Here is a 26,245-nt window from a genome sequence, read left to right as displayed (position 1 = left end):
CAACCTTTGAAGCAGGTTCTTAGCAAGCCGGAGCTTTCAGGCCGAATGTTGAAGTGGGCAGTAAAGCTCACCGCCTTCGACATTGAGTATAGGCCGCGGCCGGCCATTAAGGCGCAGTCGTTAGCAGACTTCATTGCCGAAGGGATAGGAGCTCCCGAAGGTTTCGAAGAAAATCAGAGACCATGGTTAGTGGCGGTAGACGGAAGCTCGACCTCGGGCGGCGGTGGAGCAGGATTAATGATAAAAAGTCCCGAAGGGCAAATATGGCCTTATGCGCTACATTTTGAATTCCGAGCATCTAACAATGAAGAAGAATATGAGGCCTTATTGGCTGGGCTGAGGTTGGCTGAACAGTTGGGAGCTCAAAACGTTGAGGTGAGTTCAGATTCTAACTTAGTAGTGCAGCAGGTGAATGGAGAATATGAAGCCCGGGAAAGTCACATGGCGCAATACTTGACCCTAGCCAAAGAGCTAATGGCGCGTTTCCAACACGTAAAGGTGGAATACGTCCCTCGGGCCATGAATACAGAGGCGGACTTGCTGTCCCGAATCGCCTCTTCCTCTTTCCCTACAAGCTCTCGGGAAATTCGGATCGAATCTCTTCCACAAAAGAGTATCGAAGAAGTCGCGGACCAATTTTGTATCGATGACGAGCCTAGCTGGATGGACCCCCTGTTGTCATATTTGAGAGAGGAAAAGCTCCCCGAAGACGACTCGGAGGCACGGGAGGTCAAACGAAAAGCCCGAAATTTCGTGTTAGTCGGTGGGGAACTATACAGAAGGTCTTTTTCACAACCACTGCTCAAATGTATCCGACCTCGCGAAGCAGACTATATCCTACGGGAGATTCATGAAGGAATATGTGGAAACCACATCGGGGCTCGGGCGCTTAGTCAAAAGGCCCTGCGGCAGGGGTATTATTGGCCAACGATGGTACGAGATTCCGAGCAGCTAGTCAGAACTTGCGATCGGTGCCAGAAAACGTCTAATTTGGTCCATGTGCCGGCAGTCGCACTAACCCATCTCGCTACACCATGCCCCTTCGCTCAATGGGGTATAGACATCCTGGGGCCTTTTCCCCTAGCAGCTGGACAGGTCAAGTATATCATGGCTGCTATCGATTACTTCACAAAGTGGGTCAAAGCTGAAGCAGTGGCCTCTATTACTTCTCGGCGGGTGAAACAATTTCTATGGAAGAATTTAGTCTGTCGCTTCGGAGTCCCTCGGGTGCTGATCTCAGACAACGGCACTCAATTCTCTGATCGGTCCGTTCGGGAATAGTGTCAGGAGTTGGGAATCAAGCAACAATTCACCTCGGTAGCTCACCCACAAGCTAATGGCCAAATTGAACTCGCTAACAGAACTCTGTTGCGTGGTTTAAAAACAAGAATAGATAAGGCGAAGGGTAGCTGGGTAGAAGAACTATCGAGCATTCTGTGGTCTTACCGAACTACGGCGAAGGTCTCCACGGGAGAGACTCCTTTCAGTCTATGCTACGGCTCGGAAGCATTAATCCCAGTTGAAATTGGAGTGCCTACGCTACGAGTAGAGCTATTCGACCCTGAAAGCAGAGTTTGAGGGACAACCTAGACTTCCTTGATGAATTTCGTGATCAGGCGAGGATTCGACAAGCTGCTTATAATCAGCGCATAGAGAGATACTACAATCGACGAGTAAGAGCACGAAACTTTCTACCAGGAGATTTGGTATTAAGGCGAGCAGACGTTCAGGGAGCCCGAGAGACAGATAAGTTAACACCAAATTGGGAAGGTCCTTACAAAGTAACAGAAGTCCTCAGCCCGGGGGCATACAAACTACAGACCCTCGAGGGTACAACGGTGAAAAACGCATGGAACGTGCAGAACTTGAGGAAGTTCTATCAGTGATAACTCTTTATTATCTTCATATGATCTGTTAGTAATAATTTTACATTATATGTCTTGGCATCTTTTCTTTTTGTTGCTTTGCGTATGCTATCCAGGAATAAATTCATTTTTTTTCTCCTATGCGTAAAAACTCATCATTTCCAAAGATCTGGGAAGGCACATCAGCGCAAAGGGAAAGAATTGACATACCTTCAACGGGGCTAGACCCCTCAACTATAACAAAGGGTCAAATATGATCCTCGGGGGGCCCGAACCCCCGACGAAAGCAAAGGATCAGATATGATCCTCGGGGGGCCCGAACCCCCGACAAAAACAAAGGATCAGATATGATCCTCGGGGGGCCCGAACCCCCGACAAAAGCAAAGGATCAGATATGATCCTCGGGGGGCCCGAACCCCCAACAAAAACAAAGGATCAAATATGATCCTCGGGAGGCCCGAACCTCCGACAAAAGCAAAGGATCAGATGTGATCCTTGGAGGGTCCGAACCCCCGGAAAAGGCAAGGAATCAGATATGATCCTCGAAAGGCTTAAGATTGCGAGGATCAGGCGCGATCCTTGGGGGGCCGAAGCCGAACCCTTTTGAGCAAGCGACTAAGACCAAGTCTTGCGATGAGCAGGGGTGGTAAAAAAGGAAGAATCAAGCCTGATCCCAAGCGGCCTTCTTTTTCTTGTTTTTCGAAAGAAAATTGTATGAAAAATCTAAACACTTTTATTATTACGACAACAGGTTTTAATACAAAAAATGTCTACTCTAAAGAAGACAAGGCGGCGACAACATCGAAGGGGATGGAGTCTACATCCAGATTCGGGAAGCGCTCTTTGATGAGTTTTCTCATATGCTCAAACCCACCCCGAAGAACTCCTTCTAATTCCGCGGCATAAGCTTCAGAGCAACGGAAATCCTCGCGACCATTCTGAAAAGCCACTTGGGCATCCTTGAGGGCAGACTGAAGTTGGGCATGAGCGGCACGAAGGTCTTCTTTGCATCGGGAATAAGACTCCAACGCTTCGACCTGTCCCTTCTTGGCTTCCTTCAGCTCTAGAGTAAGTCTTTTTATATCCTCCTGAAGCTGGCGATTAACAACCTTAGTAGAATCCAGCTCCTCCCCAAGTCGGGAATTGGCCTGATTAGCCTCAAGCATGTTCTTCTGGACCAACTCCAAATCCTCGCGAACTTGAGCTTCGGCTTCGTTGGCAAGTCGGGCATCTTCTTGCGCCAGCTCCACAGACTTAGTTAAAATATGAACACGGTGCTCGAGACTCGACAGTTGGGAAGAAAGAGATTCCAACCCCCGAAGCCTTTCGACCTCAGACTCCAGGGAGATGATCCGGGTTTGAAGTTCGGATTCTCGTCGAGAGACCAGACCTTGGAACTCTGTAAGGTTCTGAGGAAGTAAAAACAGAGTATAGATTAAGACCTACTCGCATAGAAAAAGCGAAAAATCAAAAGAGGAAGGAGTACGGTCGCACCCTTAGAATTTCGGCGCAATGGTCGATTTCGTTCGGAGTTCGTAGAGTCTCCGGTAAGACTAAAGCGGTTGAAGGAGCATTGGTGGCTTCAGGAGCCGAAGGCTCGGAGGGAGTAGCAGCTGGGGAGGCTGCCTCCATCCTGCGACGCTTCGTCCGGCGTGCTAAAATCTCCTTCGTCGACAACACTGAAGCCTCCTCCAACGAAGCCTCTCCCGTCAGCTCCGAACGCCCCGCTGGTGCCAATGGCGTTAAAATTCATTTAAAAATTGAACTGATAGGCATGCTTGGAGGCGTAGCACTGGACTCCGTACCTGCCATGGTTTGCCTTTTCTGGGCCTCTGCGCGAGCTACAGCAAGCACCTGTGCGATGGTCGCCGAATCGTCTTCGTGAGAGATCGGCAAGGGCGCAGGCATGGTGGAGGCTTCTCGCCGCGCGGTCGGAGAGTCTCTGGTTTGAGAAGGGAGAAGCTGGGAAGATGGGTCCCCCGAACCCCCAGCAACGCTCCTCTTGGAAGCCTCTTGGAAGGTCCCAGGGTCTTCTTCCACCGCTCTTCGCGACCTGGACGGTAATGAGTTCTTCTTATTATTCTTCTTGCTCTTTGGAATTCGCTCGGGAGGCGCAGTCCTCTCCAACACCCTCTGGTTGCCGGAAGGTGCCGAAGGGCCCTTACTCCCAGGGAAGTCCAAAATCATTCCTTTGGTGATAGCAGAATAAGATATCCCCCAGACCTCTTCAACTAAGAAAGAGATAACAACGAAAATCAAATACAGACAAAGGAAGAAGAGAGAGTAAAAGAAAAAGATGAAGGAAAAAGAGCTCACAGTTCTCGCCGTCCAAACCCGCTTGGGAAAGGCTGGGATTGGAGAGCCATCCTTCTTCCCAGTTCCGACTGTTCTTCATAAGTCGGCAGGCGAAATCTTCAATGGTCTCGACACTCGGACGCTTGTGCTTAGTGTCCAGAGTCCACTCGTTGCTGACAGACCAGATCTCTTGAGAAGAGCCGGATGGCCTGGGGCGGACGAAGACAAAACGCTCCTTCCAATCATCAGAATCTTTCGACCCGCCGGATTGCATGAGAGTCGAGGCAGAAATCTCAAGATTGGAGTATCCCTTGCAGGCGAGGAGACGGCTATCTTTCACGATCCGAGGGGAGATGGAGATCCACCCTCCGGGGTCGCGGTTGGTCGTGAAGAAATAATCGAAGAGGTCCCCAGTTGGCTTAATTTTGCCAGAATGACAAATAAGGAGGAACCCCATCAAGTATCGTCATCCGAAGGGAGACAGCTGGGCGGGAGCGATAGTAAGATGTTGAAGTAAGGTCATCACTCTTCTTCGGGGAGGAAGCCGAAAGCCCCTGTCAAAAGCACACTTATAAATGCAAAGGCGGCCGGCGACGGGATGACATGCTCGTAGATGGCTGTTGAACTCTACCTCCCACTCTTCGGGGACGTTGTACTTTTCTCTGAACTGTTGGCATTCCGCTTGGCTCATCCATTGACATGGAATCGACGCAACAGGATGTTTTTCCCACTCAATAAGCTCTGCGCCGGCGGGATTAAACCTCCCAGAACCAATTATCGCCATGGTAAAGGGCTAGAAGAAAGAGAGGCGGAAGAGGTGGAAAACGCTTGCCGGCACAAGAAAAGCTAAAACTGAAGGAAAGTCGTACGGAAAGAGAAGTAGAGGGACTGAAGGGTTCCCATTTTAAAAGTTCAAACTGCGGGAATAAGAGACCAAAAGGACGAGCAATAATGAGCATTGATCATCCCGCACTGACAGAGCTCGAAAGACGAAAAGGCCTCGGACAGCGCATAGGGAAGGGATACCGCCGTCAAAACTGATTGATTTTCGCGTCTGCCAGACGCGCAAAAAAAAAAAAAAAAAAAGAAGAAAAAAGAAGTTAAAGGGAAGAGCCTCAGGAGCCTTACTACTCCTCGGGCCCTTCAAGCTGAAGGGCTCAAGGAGTGGGGGGGCAAGTGATGAGGAGAACACCCTCGGTCCCATAATTACACCAAGACGGATACCTAATGGCGGTCAAAAGATACACGACAGACAAGCATCGCCGCGTCAATCAGATAAGCACTCAATAGAGAAACCCCCGAGATCTCAGGAACAGGCCAACCCACCGAAGATCACGGAGGCAACAGTTATCCCGAACTCCTCGGAGACGGAGGCGATCGCGAAACCCTTATCGGGAAGTCCCGAAGAAGGCGGAAGGAAGATCCCGAAGATCCCTCATGATCCCTATCCCGAGAAAAGGTAAGAGAAAAAGGTGGGGGATTCTTCTTATCTTTTTCAAGAGAACATAGTTTAAAAGGGACAAGGAACCCTGGATCAAAGGACTAACTTAATCATCGGAGATCGACCGGGGGAACGAGCCCCGTCTCCATTGCAGGTACATTCAGAGAGGCAAGAAGGGAACGTGCGGCTACCACCTCCGAAAATCTATCATCAAAAATACTATTTTTAATAAAAATAAATTATAAATTGACATCAAAATGATAAAATTATAACAATTATATATTAATAAATTATACACAATTATTAAAAAATACATTAATATAATATATATGTGTTATATATATATATATATTCACACACAGAGATGGAGGAGATGTGAGCACCTGACGATGATGGACGATGAAGGTTGAAAGTCGGAGGCAGCGACAATGGGGATGGGGTTAGAGGCATTAGCTGCTAAGGAAGAGATAGAGGTGGCGACAGTGACAGTTGAAGTTGGAGGGAGGCAATGACGACGATGAAAGAGCTAGAGGGAGGCGACAACAAATAATGTAGAGAAATGAAGAAGAGAGGTAGATGTTGAAAATTAGGAAGTTGTTTGAGAGCAAATTTGTCATTTACTTAGTCAATGAAATAAATTACCAATAGTTTATTTGAAAAAATAAGAAGAGTAATTTATTGACAAAGCTATTAAAACAATTTATAAGTTCGATAGTGTTTAAACTCTTACAATTTTAACAACCACGTAACTAAATAAATTTTGTAATTTATAAACTAAATGAAGAGTTTATATGCAGTCAAAACGAAACGCCAAACACCCTCTCAATTTCAATTGCAATTTCTTTTCCCTTTTTAAAAAAGAGAATGTTATCTTTAATTTTGATGTGATAGGTATTAGGAATAAGTTATCATATTGAGCAGCAAAGATTATTTTATTCTCAATTAATTATTTTTAGTACAAATTAAAATACATTTTTTTATACATAATTGTAATATGTGACACCAATTAAATAGGTTAATTGACGTGGCTATAGATAAAATATTAACGGTAAATTATCGTAGGAGAAAGCAATCAAACACACAATGTCTCAAGCAAATAGAACACACCATTATGATGACAAGGTTATCGGTGATACTTAGACCATCTCCAACCCAATCCTAAATTTGGAGTAAAATTTCAAATTTGGAGTAAAACCCTCTCCAACCCACCCCAAATTTGGGGTTATGAATAGTATTACCCCAAATTTGGGATTATGAATAATGTGGGTTATGAATAGTATTACTTCAAATTTGGGATTATGAATAGTATTACCCCAAATTTGGGATTGCACTATTCCTTGATCTCAAATTTGGGATAATATATTTATTCTTATTTTGCCCCCCCGCATTTTAACTATAACAAAATTTAATTCCTTTTGTATCCCATCTTTATATATTTTTACATTTTTATTTACTTATTATTAATATTAATAATATTTAAATAATATTAATAAATTATAATTAATTAATAAATAATAATTAATAAATTTTGTCGTGTTCAATATAATATTTTATTAATTAAGATAGTAAATGTAATGTTTTTATAATTTTTAATATTATTGATAATTAATTTTTTTTAGTTAATTATGTAATTTTTAGGTAATAATTTAAATTGATATATAATAAATAAGTAAATAATTTATATTATAAAAAAATATTTAAAATTATAAAAAAAATAAAAATAAACTATCCTTAAATTTGGGGTGAAGGGTTAGAGATGTGCTTATAATAAGAGAAGAATTCAAACTATTAATGACGTGGAAGATATATCCACATTACTTTATTAAATTGCGTTTGACAAAATAGCAAGTCTTTCTAACATAAAAACATCTAAGGGGGAAATATCTTTCCTTACACGAGTGGACCCCCCCCCCTGCCCCCCCAGACCCTCTCTCTAAGGGGGAAATATCTTTCCTTACACGAGTGGACCCCCCCCGCCCCCCCAGACCTAGAGGGATATGACATACACCAACCTAGAACAAGAAAAAAGCTTCCCAAGAACCCAAATCTTTGGAAAAACAGGACTTTTGGTACTAAACTTTGGAAAGATAGGACACTTTTAAAATCTTTGCAAAACTAAGATTTTTAAAAATTAATTAGATAAAAATATCCCCCACTTTAAATTAGGTATATAATAATGTCTTTTTCTTTTTTACACATTCTCATTAACTTATCGTCAATCTCTTTCACTTATCTTTTTTTCTTTTCATTTAAGTGTTGCTGCTGAATGAGTCATTATCTCTTTTTAAGTTATTGTTCTACATATTTTAATCTTTATCATAATTAACAAAGATAATTTATAAAAGTTTTGTATCAATTTCAATATATAGAATTTGTCCTTATTAAAAATTTACACTGATGATAAATAATTTCATATCGTGTTTATCAAAATATGAGTTATAATTTATAAATAAGTGACGTGTCTCCGTGTGAAAGTTATTTTTAAAACAAAATTATACTAACACATGTATACATATTTTTAGAATAAACAATATATGGTGTGACATGGGGAGTCCGTCCGCGTATAATTTCCTAAATGGTCAAGTATGCGGCATGTGTTTCTCGTGCCGTGCAGCATGGGATTGCTTGAACGTCATCATTATCATTATTATGATGCTCTACCTCTCTAGAAGAAAACAAAATGGAAGGATGAGTCGTACTTTTGGTGGCTTGTACAATTCTTATAATAATTAAAATAGCCCAATTGGATATCACAATGGAGGAGTCCATTCACAAGAACTCCAAGTGGCGAAGAAAAGACTCGAGGTGGGTGGGACAATTGAAAATAATATATGCTAAGGAGCCAACCACTTTGTTTCACTAATAGATTGATTTGTCAAGTTATGGGACATTTATTTATGTGTGGGGGTGTAATATCCCAAAAAAAAAAAAAATAATAAAAATAATAAAAGTGTAAACTAAATTTATTGAAATTAAATTTAATTAATTAATTAAAATTAATGTTTTAAAATTTTGTGGCTGTGCGCGTGTGTTAGTGTGCTGTGCATCAAAAGAAATTGAAGCTTCTTGAAGCTTCTGGCCGAGTGAAGAAGAAACAGAGAGGAGAGACAGAGGGAGTGAGCTGAGAGTGAGAGATGGAGAGATCGGGTGAGGGGGAGAGCTCAGCCGCGAGAGAGAGAGAGAGAGAGAGAGAGAGAGAGAGAGAGAAGGCCAATCGGCCATGGCAGCCGCTGCCATGGCCGACGAAGAGCAGCTGCGGCTTGAAGAAGCCGCGGCCACGGAGCAATCGGCAGCGGCGGCGGCACGGAGCAGCGGTGGCGCGCACAGTCGTGGAAGGCGGAGCTGGAGGCGGGGCTGGCCGGTGGTGCCGCTGGTCGAGGCGGCGGCCGGTGGAGCTCGGCCGCGCCACTGGTGCGCTGGTTGCAGGAAGAAGAAGAAGAGGGAAGCAGCGGCCGCGGGAAGAAAGGAAGAAGAAGGAGAAGAAGGAAGAGGAAGGAAGAGGAAGAAGAAGAAGAAGAAGAAGAAGAAGAAAGAGAAGAAGAAGAAGAAGAGGGCGCGCAGAGCAGTGCGCGGGAGAAGAAGGGAAGAAGAAGAAGAAGAAGAAGAAGAAGAAGAAAAAGAAAAGGAGAAGAAAATAAGAGGAAAATAAAGGAATTTTGGGATTTTTCGACAAGGGAAGTGATCAGGTACGTGGGTAAAAATTAATAGAAGCATGTTATATTTTAATTATAAATTTTTCGCGATTAAAATTAATTAATTTGAGTCCCGATTGTGTTATTTGCTAGGAAATGATTTAATTTGCATCGGGAGCTCGAGTGAGGTCGAAATCAGCTGATTTCAGGCAAGTACCTAATGCTTTCCTCGTATTCTTTAATTCCCGTGAGAAACCCTGTGATTTCTCGTATTTTATACCCTCCCTTCGTCTGTTTCGACTCGTTTATTAATTATAGAATTTGGAGTCGTTTGATTTAAATTTAATTTATTAAGCTGGCTTTATTAGCGTGATTTAATTTAAAATAAATATGAGACTCGTTGAGATATTAATTGTGGTGCGCTTACGAGGGATTTTAGACGGTTAAATTATTTATATTACACGGTAGATTTATTTAATTAAAGCTGCGATTTTATTTATTGCCAGCGAACGTTTTACTTCGCAGCGGGTGCGCAAGAAAAGCAAGGAACGGCCGTGTAAAGGCAAGCTCTTAACCCTCTCTTCCTGATCTTTAATTCCCGTGGAAGACCCCGTGATTTCCTGTACTTTATTCTCTCCCTTACTTTAATTCGGCTCCTAACCTTATTTGTTAAATTATTATTCATTTGTTCTAATTTAAATTAAATTCGAGGCTTCTATAATTTTATCCGTTGTGAGCCTACGGGGGTTTGTACCGCCCTCATTCCTTTCGGAATGATGCTGAACCAGTTTGGGGACTAGGTTCCTAGACGTGAGGGTTTATTTACGATTTTATTGGGTTTACTTACAGTTTTTCTCAGATTTATTTATGGTTCGGTTAGAGTTATCGAGCAGTGGGGCAGGGGTCGATTGTTGGTGACGTTGGGGTAGACTATGGTACGGCCCTGATGTGGACCGTCGGGTGGACACCCCTAGTCACTGGCCGTTGACCGGTGCCGGGCACTGCTGACTAGCTCTACCGGTATGTGATTTACTGCATGATTAGATATCTTGTATTACTGTTCATGATTTGATATGCACATGGGTACGGGATGCATGCTGGGATATTCATTTATTGAGTATGCTTGGACACGAACATTCTAGTTTGGTTAGGTTGCATCCACCGCGAGCATATGCATGGCGTGTGGTTTACTATGTGGGCGGAGCATGGCCTGATGCCTGGATGTATGGGCGCCTTGTATCACGTTGATGCTCACTACGCCATTGCATTTTTATGTGCATTGCATGGATACTGGTAGTATTTAGTTCTCGGACGGGAGTACCGTTCCGAGGGAGCCTATGGCTCGGTTGTCGGGAGTACCGACGGATACAGGTGACGGGAGTACCGGCCTGGGACAGCGCGCGCAGGTTTGTGGAGACATTTGTTGCCTTTCAGGGCAGCGGCAGGTTGGTATGGGACTTGGGTGCCAAGTGTCTTATGTGGGCCCCAAGGACCGGTATGTGCTTTTATTTTGTTATGCTATTGAGCTGTTGTGTTGTAGTGTCTCATGGCTTGTGTGTACCTGGGGGTTTATTTTGGGGAGAGTTTTCTGGTTATACTCAGCCTACAGCCTTTCTTTTCCTTATGCTTGCTGAGTCTCTCGACTCACCTTGCTTTCCATCATTCCAGGTAGTGGCGACGTGGGCCATAGCAAGGGAGTCAGCTTTAACGGCAGAGTCGGTGTGGTGTACAGGCAGTCTCGTCAATCCCTATCCACTCTGATGTCTAAGTAGAATTTGCTCTATTATTTTGTACTGTGCCAGGTGTTTTCTCGAGTCTTGTGTATGTCGGCACAGGAGTTTGTGTTTATTTATTTATCTTGTGACCGCTGTATTAGCGGGGTACCCATAGTGCATGCATGTCTTGAGCTTTGCTTCCGCTGTTCTCATTTTTGTGTATGCATGCCGGGGTGGTCTTTGTCTGGTGTCTCATTCTTTTCTCCTCCCGTAGGCGCTCCCGTTCGGGTAGTCCGGGTGGCTGGGATATCCGGGCGGGGGTGCTTACAATGTTGGTATCAGAGCCTAGTTTGAGTCAGTTTTGAGGGACGAGTTCCTGTACACCAAGGTTGTCGGGTAGAGTTAGGGATGTCTAGGTGAACCGAATAGGGTTAGACTGTGTCCCAGTTGTGTTTTGCTGATTCGTGTAAGAGATCGTGTCCCAATTTATATTCGTGCAAGGGTGATAAATGCACATTAGGAAGGGACCGTGAAGTGGCATGGATGAGATTTCTTTGGGACTTATGCCTGCCCTAGGTGTTTGGGTAAGAGGTTAGTTTCGTTGTAATTTATTTGCCTGATATTTGGTGCTATATGCAGATTTTGAGTTTTCCCAATGGAACCCGAAGGCCTAGATCCCAGTGTACCCCTACCCAATTTGGATGCCTTCCCAGAATTGCATTGTTTATGGTGTCAGTGGCAACAGGAGTTTGCTTCTGGATGGGGAGGCGGGCAAGACGAAGAGGAGTACCTAGTGGGTTATGTGTATCGGCTTGAAGAGTTGTCTCAAGAGATGATCCACGAGATCTTTTTGGGGACTGTCAGAGAGACAAGTCATGTTCGCCCGCGAGCACATGAAGGACATGTGGAGGCGACTGACTAAAGCAGTGATGAATGATGGGAGCCTTACTAGGGATTGATACAGAGTGTGCCCAGGATTGGAACACTACCTGACACTCAGTCAGTCTGAGCCACTGTGAGGGTGTCGTCATAACCACCGGAGGGACTTGTTGGACTTAGCTTACTTGGCAGATGATTTGCCGGGCTAACTCTGAGGTGTTTTCTAAAGAGGTCTGGAGTTCCTTGGTCTCGCTAGGTGTTGTCGACGTCCTATTAAGGCTAGCGTCAATGTCATGAGAGATGAGGTCATGGTAAAATGTGAGATGGAGGTCCATGATTGGATTTTGCTAGGGGTGGTACGGGAAGGTCCCACATGGTGGAAAATGTGCTATAGGAGTCTGATGGTAAATGGTAGATCCGTAGGTACCGAGATGTGTATAGGGTGTACTGAGATGAGAAACTGAAGGTTGGGTAATGCGGTAGCTCGTGTGTAACAGTTAAATTGTCTGTACATATTTGGTCGAGAGACGTGTTATTTGATGAGGTATGGAGGTAAATTGAGGTTCTGAGGGGTTTGCATTTTCTTGGAGGTTTAGGGCATCCACCCTAAGTTTAATCGAATCTAGAAGGATAAATTGGAACATTAATACGAAGTCCCAAGAGAGATCTATGATGGGAATTTATTGAGGGATTATTATGGACTTATGAACTTGGAGTTTACAGTGGTTATGCTGTTTGGAGATTTAGCATCACGACCTGGCTATGGTGTGTAGGTGTTTAGTTTTCACAAGTGGAGCGGAGTACAGGTGACGTCGCGGTTGGCGTGACAAAGAGCTAAGGCTGTGAGGTTCTGTAACAAATAGGGTAAAGTAAAGGTGGTAACAGGTGTTTTAGGCTATCGTGGTGCATCCGTGATAATGTGAATTAGAAGTAAGGAAAACCCCTCTACGTTTGGTGTTGTGGGAGATACCCCGGTGTATGGCCACGGCCGAAATTGGATACAGGTCTAAGTAACTATTGGGTTCTGCTGCAAGGATAGTAGTTGCTATGAGTACGCGCGGTGCTAATCACGGACCACATGCCCTAGGGTCGGATTATTGACCGAGAGAGGAGATGAGACTCCTTTGGGTGCTGGTCAAGTGGTACATCGGCAGAAACATGAGATGACTTGTTATGCCAGTCAGATGAACGCTTAACCACATCTTTAAGTTGCTTTTCGTTTTTGAGGCGACTTATGAGATGCCTTAGGAATTAGAACAGTTGTTGACACGGTGATGTGCTATCAGTCGAGTAGGCTACGGAGTTGATAACACCAGTTCTAGAGCTCGTGTTCTAGCTAGCCTATTGAGTCTTCGAGGAGCTCAGGATTCGTAATTAACGGTCAAGAAGAGGTACGGTCCAATTAGCTATTGGGAGTTAAGATCAGTAGCAAGGACAAGACTTAGGATTGGTGGTCATTGAATAAACCGCAATTGGGTATCTTGATTCCTATAAGGAGGGGAGATCTGGTGACGTTTTAGATTCCGAGATGTATTGAGTGGAGAGTGTTTATTCCTTGATAGTCCTGACTAAACGGCTACCCGTATTTATGAACGAGACCCCGAGCATTCGCGGCAAATTATGAGAGAAAGTACTGCCGAGAAAATGATGTGTATCTGGTTAAGAATCAGTTGAGAAGAGACAGATTAAAGGATATTGCTGCTGAATCCTTGATTGAGTATGTCGTATCGTTTCCACGCTCCTATGAATCGTAAGTACGTGACAGGTTCGCGTCACGTTACTGAGTACTAGCCTCTCGTTATGCAAGAGGATGGCCCCATTGAGCTTAGGGCTGCGAATTAGTTAATCATTGAGATTTAATATCTCTAACTTTTGAGTTTGCCTTTAGGTTGATAGGTGAGATAGCCTTGAGGAATGATTGGATTATGATGTTGTACTAGGCGAACCATGTCGGTGTGTGTAATATGATTGATGATGTTCCTTAAGCTAGTTAAGGTAATAGCGATCATATCATGGTCCCAGTGAGGTGATGGACTGGGGGAGATGTGCTAGCGTATTAAGTCTCGTAGGACACGTAGTAGACTTTGACTTGTGAGAACTGGAAAATGATGATATGAAATGTCCTCGAGATGTTGTTGAGTAATATCATGAGCGTTGCGAGCGTATCTTGAGGAGATAGATTAAACGCGAATTTCGAGGACGAAATTCTATTAAGGAGGGGAGAATTGTAATATCCCAAAAAAAAAAAATAATAATTATTCAAATCGGTGTTTAAGGACATTAATGAATATTCGAAAATTTAAGAGGAAATATTTATTTAGGTGGTTTTGAGGAAAATAAGGGATTAAAGATACTTAATTAAATTATTAGAACTAAGTTAATAAAGAAATATATTAATATAATAATTAATATATTGTATGGGATAAATTTAAATAATAATAATAAAATAAGGCAAGTGAAGGAATCTTGAAGTGAAGTAGCTAATGTGCGTATTATACTGTGTTAATAGCAAATATTAATTTAAGTTTATACATGTTATGCTAATATCCTATTATATTAATTTAGTAAACATATTATGTGTGTGAAAAAAATCAAGGGAAATGGAAATGAGGATATTTCCATGAGCTGCCACCTCAATTAATGCATGTGTGTGCGTGTCCCTAGCAGGTGAAAATCAAACGGCTGGGAAGAGATGAGGGAGAAAAGACAATTGAAAGGGAAAATTGGCAGGAGGCCATGATTACATCTGGGGAGAGTGAAATGGGATAGAGACTTAGCCTCCAAGGTTTCAATTGCATGCTATATACATGAGTAGAGGATTGAGATTGAGGCAGTGGAGTCGACAGAAACTTAAGATTGCAAAGCTGTGATATATATATATATAACTAACAATGAGCTTGATGGGTCAAGAAGCTGCCATGGCCGATTGGCCTTCTCTCTCTCTCTCTCTCTCTCTCTCTCTCTCTCTCTCTCGCGGCTGAGCTCTCCCCCTCACCCGATCTCTCCATCTCTCACTCTCAGCTCACTCCCTCTGTCTCTCCTCTCTGTTTCTTCTTCACTCGGCCAGAAGCTTCAAGAAGCTTCAATTTCTTTTGATGCACAGCACACTAACACACGCGCACAGCCACAAAATTTTAAAACATTAATTTTAATTAATTAATTAAATTTAATTTCAATAAATTTAGTTTACACTTTTATTATTTTTATTATTTTTTTTTTTTTTGGGATATTACAGGGGGAGCAGGAGTTTGCCCTAAACAGATTGATTTGATTTGATTTGAATCTAAATTAATATGGTGCCCTGCCCGAAATGATTTAAAAAATTACCTTGCAAAGAGGAAATAAGACTCAACCGCGATTGTATGTGCATTGACAATCAATCAGCGTGGGGAGTGGGGATCCCGCGGAAGAAGTAAAAATAACAAACTAGGGGGGCCCCCCAAAAGAAAAAGGGTTGGGCCAACCTATATCCTATGATTTGTCCTGCCATGGCTAATCCTCACCAGACGCCACGCGGTGTGACCAAGCACGGGGGCGGAGCGGAGGAGGTGGTGTGGTGGTGAAGTTCAACCGATGCATCCCATTTTCCACGCGTCACTTTCCCGAGAAAAATTAGTCAGAAAGAAAACCGTGCGGCAAAACCCCGACCCCGCCACTGTTACGCGTTCACGCTCTCCCTCCTCCCGCTTTACCCCTCGCCTTCCTACCACTCTCACTCTATATGTTCATGGTTTTCGCCTTCAATTCGTTCGCTCTATGGCCATGGAATTGGAATCTGCTCCCTTTCTTTCTCTCCAAAACTCTTCAAGAAAGCTTGTGAGTTGTGTGCCTGCTTTTTGTTGATTTTTCCGATTCCTTATTTGTTGCTTGTGATAATTGAGTGGGGACGTAGATCATGCCTCTTCCATGGAAGAAGTCCAAGTGCAAGAGAATCTCCAAGTTCGTGGCGGATCACCTCCACTCGCCGCCGAAGCGCGGCGGATCGCTGGTGGTGGAGACCGGCTTCCCGACCTCCCTCGTCGATCTCTTCGTTAAGAACCGCAACCGCATGAAAAAGCCCTCCAAGAAGAAGAGATTCGAGCCAGTTCCCGATCCTGTTCCGGTTCCAATTTCAATCCCCGTGCCCTTAGATGCCGCGCCATGGAATTCTAGATTGGCTTTACCAACTGGTCCTGTTTTGGCTGAGCAGAGTGGCGTGGTTGCCAATGGCGGCGGCGAAGTGATGGACGTGAATGGGAGTTCGATGGTCAGTTTCAAGATGGTTTTGGTAGTGATTTTGGCTTTGGGAGCAAGTAAGTTTGTGATTGGGTTCACAGTCTCAGCTTTCTTACTGGTATTCCTAGAGTACGTGGCGAAGCATTTGTATAGGGTTCTGAAACCGTGTGATGATGCGCAGAAGTCATTGAAATCTCTGGTTCACACAGTTTTTTGCTTTGTTGGAGTCAAAGTTGACAAGTTTGTAATCAAAGAAGATAGGAGCTTGACGGTGGATTCTTCTGGGTTGATTGAGGATCGCAGTGTTGACGATCCCATTCATGAAATTCAAATTCATCGATCTAGTTCGATTTCAGTTCCCTCCTCTGGGGAGATTCAAAGTATGGAATATGAATTCGATTTTCATAGTGAGGTAAGTGAAGAAATGAGAAAACAAGATGCTATGGAGAAGGAAGAAGTATGCGTCAGTGATGTTGTCGATCTTAAAAGTCGAAAAACTGATGGTGCTAAGATTAAGTCAAAGATCGAGAAGCTTCTGCCCAAGAAGCTTCTTGGTTCAAAGAGAAAACGATTGGAATCGAAAACTGAAGCAGCTCCTCCCGGTGGAGACAATAAATTAGTTATGCGTACAGAGCAAGAAAGCTTAGAGGAAGAAGGGCAAGGGGGATTGGAGCATGTTGAAAAATCAACTTCATCAACTGAAAGGAATGGCGATCACATTGATGTTGCAGATGGAATTTGCAGTTCCAGTGAAGTTTCTCGCCCAGCGGGAGAAGATAGCATAGTTAGGGAAGACATTGGAATCAAAACAGAGAGGAAATTGGGGCATATTGTTCTGATTTTACTTGTGCTCACTGGACTCGTAGGAGGTCGGGTTTTGGCCCTTGCACTCACCTTATCATGGTGTCTCCTCTGGAGATTGACTGGAACTCTATCCAAATTTACAAAAGGTTATACTGAAGAAGTCTCAATATCTAGTAGAAATCTGGGGAGCATATGTCTATAGATGCTTTTCTCTTCCATATTCATGGTGTTTTTTTGCTAGTGTTTTTAACTTACAAAAAAAAGTGTTTTTTTAAGCCTCATTCTGTATTATGAGAGCTTACTATCATAGAAGGTTCAACTTTTGGTTGACAATTGTACACAGGGGATTGTATGAACTGTAAAGTAACTTATACAAGTTGTCCTTTATGGTACTTCTCTTGTTCTCTTGGATGTTTTTTTGTTTCAAGTGCCACCGTTATATAGTCTCTTCATACACTGTTTCGGCTTCAAATGAATGCATCAACTTTTTGCCCCAATTTCCAGTGGTATTTGCAAATGTTTTAGCTGAATTGTTCTCATGGATGAGTCTACCATTGACTGTTTGTTTGTTTTTTCTCTGGCATTAATGCTGATTTTATTGCAGTTGTTATGTAGGAAAAGCGACAATGAACTTGAAGACTTCACTGCACCCTGCTAACTTATGATATTGTTCTATTTCTCTAATATCTCTCAAGATGAGTTCTTCTACACAAGTAAATTTCTGTTAAAGTATCTTACTCAACCAAAAAAAAAAAAAAATTGGTGTCATAAAGATTAGTCTCGAAAATCAGCACGAGGGCACTGCATGACAGGCTATGAGTTGATGATAAGTTGGTTCTAGTTTTGAAGTTTTTGTCGGTCACTTAAGTCCTGCCATAATATAATTTCTACATTTTAATTACGCATCCACATCCTTCCATAGAGAATTGAACAATTGTGATAAATTCTAAATGTTGGCTTTGGATGTCTTGACGATGCTCATTGTAAACTAGGAAACTTGTGAATTGCGAGTAAAGGTTGTGATGATGGTTTATGGCGGAGTTGCATTTTTAGGATTCTTCTTGTCTTGTTAATAATGTTTTAGCTGAAATTAGGCTGCGGACCCTCAATCAAGAATGGGAAAATTTTGTTTCAGGTAACAATTATGATTCTCCTTAAAGTGGTTGCTTTACAGAGCTTTTAGCATTAGGGTTCCTCACAGATACAAATTTTCAACCAGTACCTTTTAATTTATTTGTGCAGAGTTTGTGACAGGTTGAAGCTCGGCAGGCACAAAATGAAGTTGTAGCTTTCAGCATATACTGACACTAGTTTCCTTATTCCACGATCAGGACAGATTTGCTGCATTCTTTGGTCATGACTTCCTTAGATTTTGATCCGGTCTCTGCCAAAAGACAATCACCTCAGGTTTTCACTTCTAGGGAACTAATTCCCGCTGCTTTCGCCAGGCCAAACCTTTTGAGATTTCTTCTCATATCAGCAACTTTAGACCATTCTCCTGCAAGCGCATAGAAGTTCGACAGCAAGATATAAACTGAATGGTCATTTGAACCCAACCTACTCAGTTCATCAACAACCTTCAACCCAAGATCAATTTTTGAGTAGCTAATGCAGGCACTAAGCAGGGTTTTATAAGCTATGGGTCGTTCTCCCAGTGGCATGGTTTTGATGAACTCCTCTGCTTTATCTACCAGACCAGCCCTGCCCAAGAGATCAATCAGACAGCCAAAGTGCTCAACCTTTGGTTGGATATTGTAAAATCTCACCATCCTACCGAACAATAAGCAACCTTCATTAACTAGCCCTGATTGTCTGCAAGCTGCCAATACAGAAACAAAAGTCGCCTCATTAGGGTCAACTCCCCGATCCTCCATCTGATCAAACAACTTCAAAGCTTCATTCGCATAACCATAATTTGCCAGTCCAGCAATTGCTGCCGTCCAAGTGAAAACATCCCTTTCAGCCATTTTGTAGAATGTTAGCATGGCTTCGTCTAAACTTCCACACTTTGAGTACATGTCAATCAGGGCTGTCCCAATGAAGACATCTGGTGTCATGTTGCTTCTGAGGATCAAACGATGAAGAAGCCTACCATATTGCAGGTTTGACGAGCAAGCACAAACAGCAAGAATGCTGACTATAGTCATTTCATCTGGTCTAACCATCTCATTCTCCATTCTCATGAAAAGTTCTAAAGCGTCCCTTGGACGCTTGGCCTCAACATAACCATGAATCATTGAGTTCCACAAAATTTTATCTTTGACAATCGTCCAATCAAAAATATCACGAGCCGAATCTACAAATCCTGCCTCAACATATCCATTGATCAAAACAGTATGAGACACTATATCTCTCCTATCACCCATCTCATTATACAATTTTAGTGCTGCGTTCATGTTCCCACATTTCACGTAGACATTCAACAGCGTGTTCTCCAAATGCAAGATACAAGCAAGTCCAACTTTTATGACATGGCCATGGACTACAGCTCCATATCCTGCCCTTCTTACTTCTACAAGAACTGACAGTATAATCACCAAAGTGAACTTATCAACCCCAATGCCTTCATAAACCATCTGTTTGAACAAAGCTAGTGCTTTAATCTGCAACGCGGAATTGGAACAATAGGCTGCAAGAAGTGAATTCCAACTAACCAAGTCTCTGTGAGACATTTTATCAAACAATTTCTGGGCATCAACTATTTGGCCAGTGGATCCATACAAGTGAATAAAAGCATTTTGTACGTAAACATCGCTATCCAGGCCTACTTTTGCTATATGGGCGTGTATTTCTTTTCCTTTGGAAAGTGAAGGCATGCATGAACAGGCCCTGAGTAGAGCTGGGAAAGTGTAGTTATCTGGGCGAATAGAGTTTGATCTAATGAGATGGTTGTAAATGAGAATGGCTATGGTGGGTTTGGGGCTCTTGGAATAGGCTCTAAGAATGCAATTCCAAACGGGGGTGGTGAGGATGAGACCAGTTGTGATGGTTTGGGTGAGGATTTGATCAAGTTGTTTGATGCTATGAGGTGACTCTCTGAGGGATAAGAGAATTACGTTCATTGGGTACAAATCAAGTTCACTTTACTTGATACAGAACAGAAGGCTTCGCTATTGGCTATACATAGAATGCATGTTTCTAACCAGCATATCGACAGGGACATGCCAATTATATAAAAACTCTTCCTTGATGGGCTATTTTCTATTGTGAAATGGGGTATTTTCTTTCAATAGATTATTCATATATTCTATAATACTGTACTAGTGTCTGTTTACTATATTATTATGGGATGTTAACAAATATTTTTAAGTATCTTTCATCTTTTTGTTGAGCTTTAAACTTAACTAATAATAACAAAAAATTATACAAAATAAAACAAGAACACCATTAATATCTGTACACCATTAATAAACACCTGGAATTCTATCAACTTAGGTTAGATGTGCTCTTTTATGTGTTTTTGTAATATTTTGTTGGGTATTTGATTAACATAAAAATATATATTTCATTAAAAAAAACATAAAAATATATATTCTTAGAGGAAACGTTAAAAATTAAAGATCTTCAAGCCTTCAACCACCAATTAGAATTGGACACTCATTCTGTTATTCGCTGTACGGCTGGCAACAGTCGTCGTCGTTTTCACGCCCAATTGTAGGGCCCAGCTGCAATTTCGAACAGGCTTGTTTCCCTCCAATGGCTAAATATACATCTTCCCGAAGTCGCCATTCCCTTTCCTTTCAGCGTAGAAATATAGAGGCAGAATTGAGAGTTCGAAGACGGAGACGAGCAACCCAAGTTGGGGTCACTGAGCGCCAACTGCCGGGCGATCGTTCTGGCATTTTCATCAGCTTTTGGGTATGTGAAATAATTGATTCGTTTTCTGCTGCCTTCTTTCTGTTGTTTGATGACTTGTTTATGATTGCTTCTTCTGTTGATAGATCTTTGTATTTCATGGCGTTTCCCTGTTCTTCGCTTTGTGTATGCAAGGTGTTGTGAAAACCCTTTTTCCTGATACAGAAAAACTGTTCTAGTTTCCTTATCAGAATCATTTGTGTCGGGTCATTTCTATTATTTATCTTTGTGGAATGATTTTGCCTAGAAAATAAAAAATGAAATTCATTGTGTCAATGTTGTTATTTCCTATTGTTAAGAATCCCGTGAAAACAATTACACAACCAAAAGCCACGGCAGTACCAACAATCCATGAATATCCGAACAAACAAACGAAAAATACTCACACAATGCACACAACGAAAACAGAAAACGAAGAATACAACATATACGTGTTCAGATCAAAAGATCCTACTCACGGCAGAGGTTTCGCCTCTAGTCAATCACTAGAAAATCAAGGGATTATGGTATAAAGATTACAAAATATTTCAAAAGACAGCAAGATAAACAAGATCAACTTACCATCTGAAAAACACAGATTATACCAGAGTACAGGCTATATACAAGCTATTATAACACTCATATCAATCCCAATTACCTTTCTCTCTTACCAGATTTCATCATCAACAGAGAAAGATCAACGATTAAGGATTAGAATTCTTGCAATTTTAAGAGAGAGTTCGCGAGATGCGTCTAGGGTTGAGAATGCCGATTACAATTCCATCGTGACCTTTTATGCAAGGGACAAGAGACACAAGTCATCGGATAAGCCAATGTGATGATCAATGGCTCCAATAAAACCAGCCATATAACACGGTAATGGCAACCACAGCATGTTACATAAATTCAATGCAAATGAACATGAAATGCATCCAAATAACCCATTTAACCTATCTTGGGCTTGGGCTGCAAACAGCAATGGCCCAACCCAAATTTATTTATTTGACATATACATTTGACCCAATCAATTTTGAGTCACAAATATAACACCTATGCAATTGTTGTTAGGTTTCAAGCATTGTTTATGAGGGAATTGTGATGATGTGAAAGTTGCATTTGGCAGAAGAACAGAAAACTTTATCTGATAATCTATTCAAGAAAAAAAGTAATTTTTTCAGGGCAGAAAACTATGCATTTCTAAGGACCCTGCAGATTAATTTGCCGAAAACAGCACCAAGGCAGACAATTTTGTCTAGTTTGTTGCACTTTGATGCGTACATTATTTTAGAAATGAAAAAGAGTTTCTGGAAATAGAACAAAAAAAGCCGACATTTTGCCTACCTTGCATTGATTTTTTTCCCCCTCAAAAGTCTATCTTCATACGCCTCCATTTTAATGAAAACTTGAACCCAATACCGTTCTACATAATTTGTGTTGCCTGCAGTGCATGTTTTTATTTTTTGTAAGAAAAGGGAATTCTTAATCCACGAGACTCCCTGATTTGCAAGGTTAGGGGACGGTTGTGCTCATATGTCCACTTACTTTTTTGCAAGAAGTCCATTTCTACAACTCAAACATGTGAGTTGCCAATTACGAAGGAGCAACCTTACCATTGCCACCAAGGCCAACCCTCCATGTTTTCTTTCTTTATTATAGTTAAGTTTTTTTTTTTTTCCATTTCTTATTTTAACTTCAATTTGCCTCCAGTTAGTTACAAATTTCTATTGACTATCGTATGATTTTAATTGTTTTTTTCACTTTAGGTAGTCATCTACTATTTAATTTCAGATAAGTTAATTAAAAAATGCTTTTTCCCAAAGAACATTTGATTCTAAATCTTCTACAACTAGTCTACTCAAGGGTATTCCTATTTGATCTTTCTTTGTGAGTTTAGTTTGTGTCCAATGAAGGGAATGACAGTTTACGTGCTTTGGAAATGATTTTATGCTCTTAGATGGGAAATAAAATGAAAATTACATTTAGATAACATTGACATCTTTGAAAAACATTAGAAAAATCTCCTTAATGCTGGACAGAGATATTATAACATCTGATATTCTGATGTATTTTAGATACTGTGGTAAGTGGAGATTGACAACAATAGAGAACTATTTTGCGTTCAAATCTGTGTATTTTTTATTTTTTTTTATTTTTGAACATATGAAACATCATTTACCAAGTATAACAGTATATGTTATCTTAGATCATTTTTTCTTTTTATTAGGCTGTCTGTTTCTCATTAACAATAATTTTCATTTAGTTACATTCAAGGTGCCAAGATGGTCGCCAAGGATTTCTTTGTGGATTTGGAGAAGCCCCTCGTTTTCCAGGTTAGTTTTCATCATTTTTTGTATCTTGATCAGATAATCATTTTGGAACTTTAATCAATGCTATCCCCTTAAATCATTTTGGAACCTTAATTCCTGGTTAATCTAGTCCAATGAACTAGCATTTGTTTACTTCTTTTTTATAAATAAATGTGAGAAACTTATCTGTATTATCACGCACCCACTGGAATAGTTTGCTTAAGAGAAAAAAGTTCAATAATCAAAGCTAAATAACAATTATAGATGAAGTTGAACTTCAATGTGATGTGTAGGAAAAACAAGTTGACAGACTGCTTGATTATTACTTTTTTTTTTTTTCCAATAATGATTTAATCCATTTGGCATCAGATAATAAATCAAGTTGTAAAGATATCATGGATATACTTGATTACTTCTGTTTATGGTTTTGTTAATGCGTTGAGCAACTAAACTTCATGAACTCAGAGTAAAAATGAAGCAAGTTTCAAATCACAAAATGGTGTTTTATACTCCCTAGGCCAGCATGCAATCTCAGAGCCTCAATGCACCCAGCTGCCTTTTTATCTTACATACTTTGGTTATATGAAGTATTTGAGTTTGTATTTTGTTCAGTATTGTGGCTTATTTCATGTTTATGTGCTCCTGGAATTTTTGACAGGTTGGCCATCTTGGAGAAGCTTATGATGAATGGGTTCACCAGCCTATTATTAGCAGGGAAGGACCTCGATTTTTTGAGAATGAGTTTTTGGAGGTATGGCTTCCATTTTTTTTTTTTTTGGGGGGGGGGGGTTTCAAATGATTCTACCCTTCCATTCTATCACTGGAGTGTTTTGTATTTATGTATATACATGGGCATTGCAGAGCATGCAAGAACATGGTGTTCTTTAGTTTGGAGGCATCACCAGTGCCATAGTTTGATCTGTTGCCTAATTAATCATCAATTTTGAATCTCTTATGTTTCAAATGACATCATGCATTCAATTTCTGTTTCCTGGTGTAAATTTGATGTTTGATAATGCTGTGTTATCATCTGCTTTTGTTTAATGTAGCATTCTCTTACTTTCCCTCTCATATACTGAAAATATGAAGGATCATGTAAAAAAATCTGACTATAAGACTTAGGATTTTAGCAAACTAGCATCCCTCTTCCTTTTCCTGGATTTAAGATAGTTGTCTAAAACCTATGTAAATGAAAAGGGGGAGAAATGAAAAAGCCAAATTAAGTTGTGTGTATTCCTCCATGCAACAATTTTTTTCATAGGTGACTTAATAGGGCTTGATTGAAGTCTTCTTTAAGGGAATGTAGCCTAAGTGGCCCTAGCATTCTAAGATATTTGTTGCACATAACATAATCTCTATGCAAAAGGGATAATTGATCTTGCTATTGAACTGCTGCCCTCTGACTGAGAAGCAGAAGTCTGTTGTCGTTTCGGCTGGATAACTCGTGAACGTGAGATCTTACTTGAAAAACAAGCATAACGTTAAAGTCTGTGCATACACAATGCAAATTTCCTAGATTATTGATGTACATTTCAGAACGCCATAGATTGATTTATTCACTATGCCTATAAAGGAATAGTTACAATATATGGGGGCATTCTAAAATATAACGAATTTAATGCTAAAGCTTATATTCTTGATAAAATTATTTCGTACAATAGCTGCCTGATTTAACATTTTGTAATGTGAAACAGTTCTTAACCCGCACAGTATGGTGGGCAATCCCAGCTATTTGGCTACCGGTTGTATGGTGGTTTGTTTCCGCAGCAGTCCAGATGCATGTTCCTCCTTCTGATATAGCCATATCAATGGTTGGTGGTATCTTTGTCTGGACATTACTGGAGTACTCCTTGCACCGTTTTCTGTTCCACATCAAAACAACAGGCTATTGGTACTTTCTTCCCCCCTCCCTTATTCCTAGTTGAACTGCTTCCGGATGATAGTTTAACGCCATAATGCATTTGATGTGATCAACAACATGGCGCAGGGGCAATACCTTGCATTATCTTATTCATGGCTGCCATCACAAGCACCCTATGGATGGATATCGGCTTGTTTTCCCTCCTGCAGCAACTGCAATCCTTTTGGTGCCAGTATGTTCTATTTCAATTCAGCATCTTCTCTCTTGTCACATCTATGACTAGGCTTCTTATAACTTCTGCTGCTACTGATTACCTTCTATTCGACTGCTAGCTGTGGAACCTGATTAAGTTCATAACTCCTCCATCTGTTGCCCCGGCTCTTTTTGGAGGTGGCTTGCTTGGATATGTAATGTACGACTGCACTCATTACTACCTGCACCATGGGAAACCAGAGAAAGGAATTTCTACACAATTGAAGGTAACATTTAACAGAACAAATTTCTTTTTGTTCTTAAATGTTTAGAAAAAAGATGCCGGTGTAAATATGAAAACCCTTGTGGCTGTGTGTACGACAGAGGTTCCACATGAACCATCACTTCAGAGTTCAGGACAAGGGATTCGGGATCACCTCTTCCTTCTGGGACAAGGTGTTTGGAACCCTTCCTCCAAAATCTGTCGAGAAAAAGAATCGATGATTTTATCAGAGAGAGAGAGAGAGAGAGAATTCCCGTACAGAATATACAAGGCGATGGAGTTTCTGCCATGGAAAAGCCCAGCTTACAAGAACACGTGCTATTACAAGGACCATGAGTTAGGCTGGACTTGGCATATTTATTTCAGGTGTCTTCATCCTTCCATTGATGTAGCTCTTTCCCAAGTTGTATAAAACCTAGTAACATTTGTATGACAAGTTGCTAAGAGTTTTGGCTTTTCTGCTAACTCTTTTTCCTAAATTGAGAAATTGAGAAAGAGATGTTGCCTATGCTCCTTGGAAAGCTGGAGGAAATAAAAATGTTTCCACGATCTGTTTGATTTATTGTTTCTCATTCTCTGGAATATCTCAGGTATATGAACCAACCAATTGTCCTAAACTGCTAGTATGTGCAGACCAAGGAATAGCTTTCTTAACCGCGAGAGAGAAAGAACTGCTCAAGTGTTCTTTGGATTTCTGCCTTTTCCCGTGATCTAGAAAGCAGGGCATATGTGAAACAGGAATATATCCTGAAACATTAATATAAAACCATTTCTTTGTTTTCTAATAAAAGGGAGATGATGTTTTTGCACATTTTTGTAGCTGCCGAGTTTGTTTGAAACAACTATGAGTTTTAATGGGTGTTTGGCTTTACTATCTTGTGATCAAATGGAGTTTAAAAAGTTTAAATTTTTTGTTATTCCGT

At 41.3% G+C, this 26,245-nt stretch overlaps 3 protein-coding genes across 3 annotated transcripts; 2 read left to right on the top strand and 1 right to left on the bottom strand.

Annotated features, from left to right (window-relative positions):
* The first annotated feature begins 15,436 nt into the window (after positions 1–15,436).
* LOC127795750 (uncharacterized) lies at positions 15,437–17,238 on the top strand. Its single transcript, XM_052327620.1, has one exon. It carries the CDS (start codon positions 15,723–15,725, stop codon positions 17,046–17,048), a length of 1,326 nt encoding a protein of 441 aa, XP_052183580.1. The 5' UTR covers positions 15,437–15,722; the 3' UTR covers positions 17,049–17,238.
* A 1,011-nt stretch (positions 17,239–18,249) lies between these two features.
* LOC127794640 (pentatricopeptide repeat-containing protein At2g22410, mitochondrial-like) lies at positions 18,250–19,908 on the bottom strand. Its single transcript, XM_052325889.1, has one exon. The coding sequence runs from the start codon at positions 19,906–19,908 to the stop codon at positions 18,250–18,252; it is 1,659 nt and encodes a 552-aa protein (XP_052181849.1).
* Positions 19,909–20,101: 193 nt separating this feature from the next.
* LOC127795751 (dihydroceramide fatty acyl 2-hydroxylase FAH1-like) lies at positions 20,102–25,594 on the top strand. Its single transcript, XM_052327621.1, has 7 exons — positions 20,102–20,704; positions 22,941–23,010; positions 23,645–23,737; positions 24,681–24,877; positions 24,974–25,079; positions 25,180–25,326; positions 25,424–25,594. The coding sequence occupies exons 2-7, from the start codon at positions 22,960–22,962 to the stop codon at positions 25,541–25,543; spliced, it is 714 nt and encodes a 237-aa protein (XP_052183581.1). The 5' UTR covers positions 20,102–20,704; positions 22,941–22,959; the 3' UTR covers positions 25,544–25,594.
* The last annotated feature ends 651 nt before the right edge of the window (positions 25,595–26,245 follow it).

Source organism: Diospyros lotus, chromosome 2, assembly GCF_014633365.1.
Source record: "Diospyros lotus cultivar Yz01 chromosome 2, ASM1463336v1, whole genome shotgun sequence".
In the NCBI taxonomy this organism is placed as follows: Eukaryota; Viridiplantae; Streptophyta; class Magnoliopsida; order Ericales; family Ebenaceae; genus Diospyros; species Diospyros lotus.
Note: the sequence above shows the minus strand (reverse complement) of the source record. Positions and strands in the feature narration are given on the sequence as shown.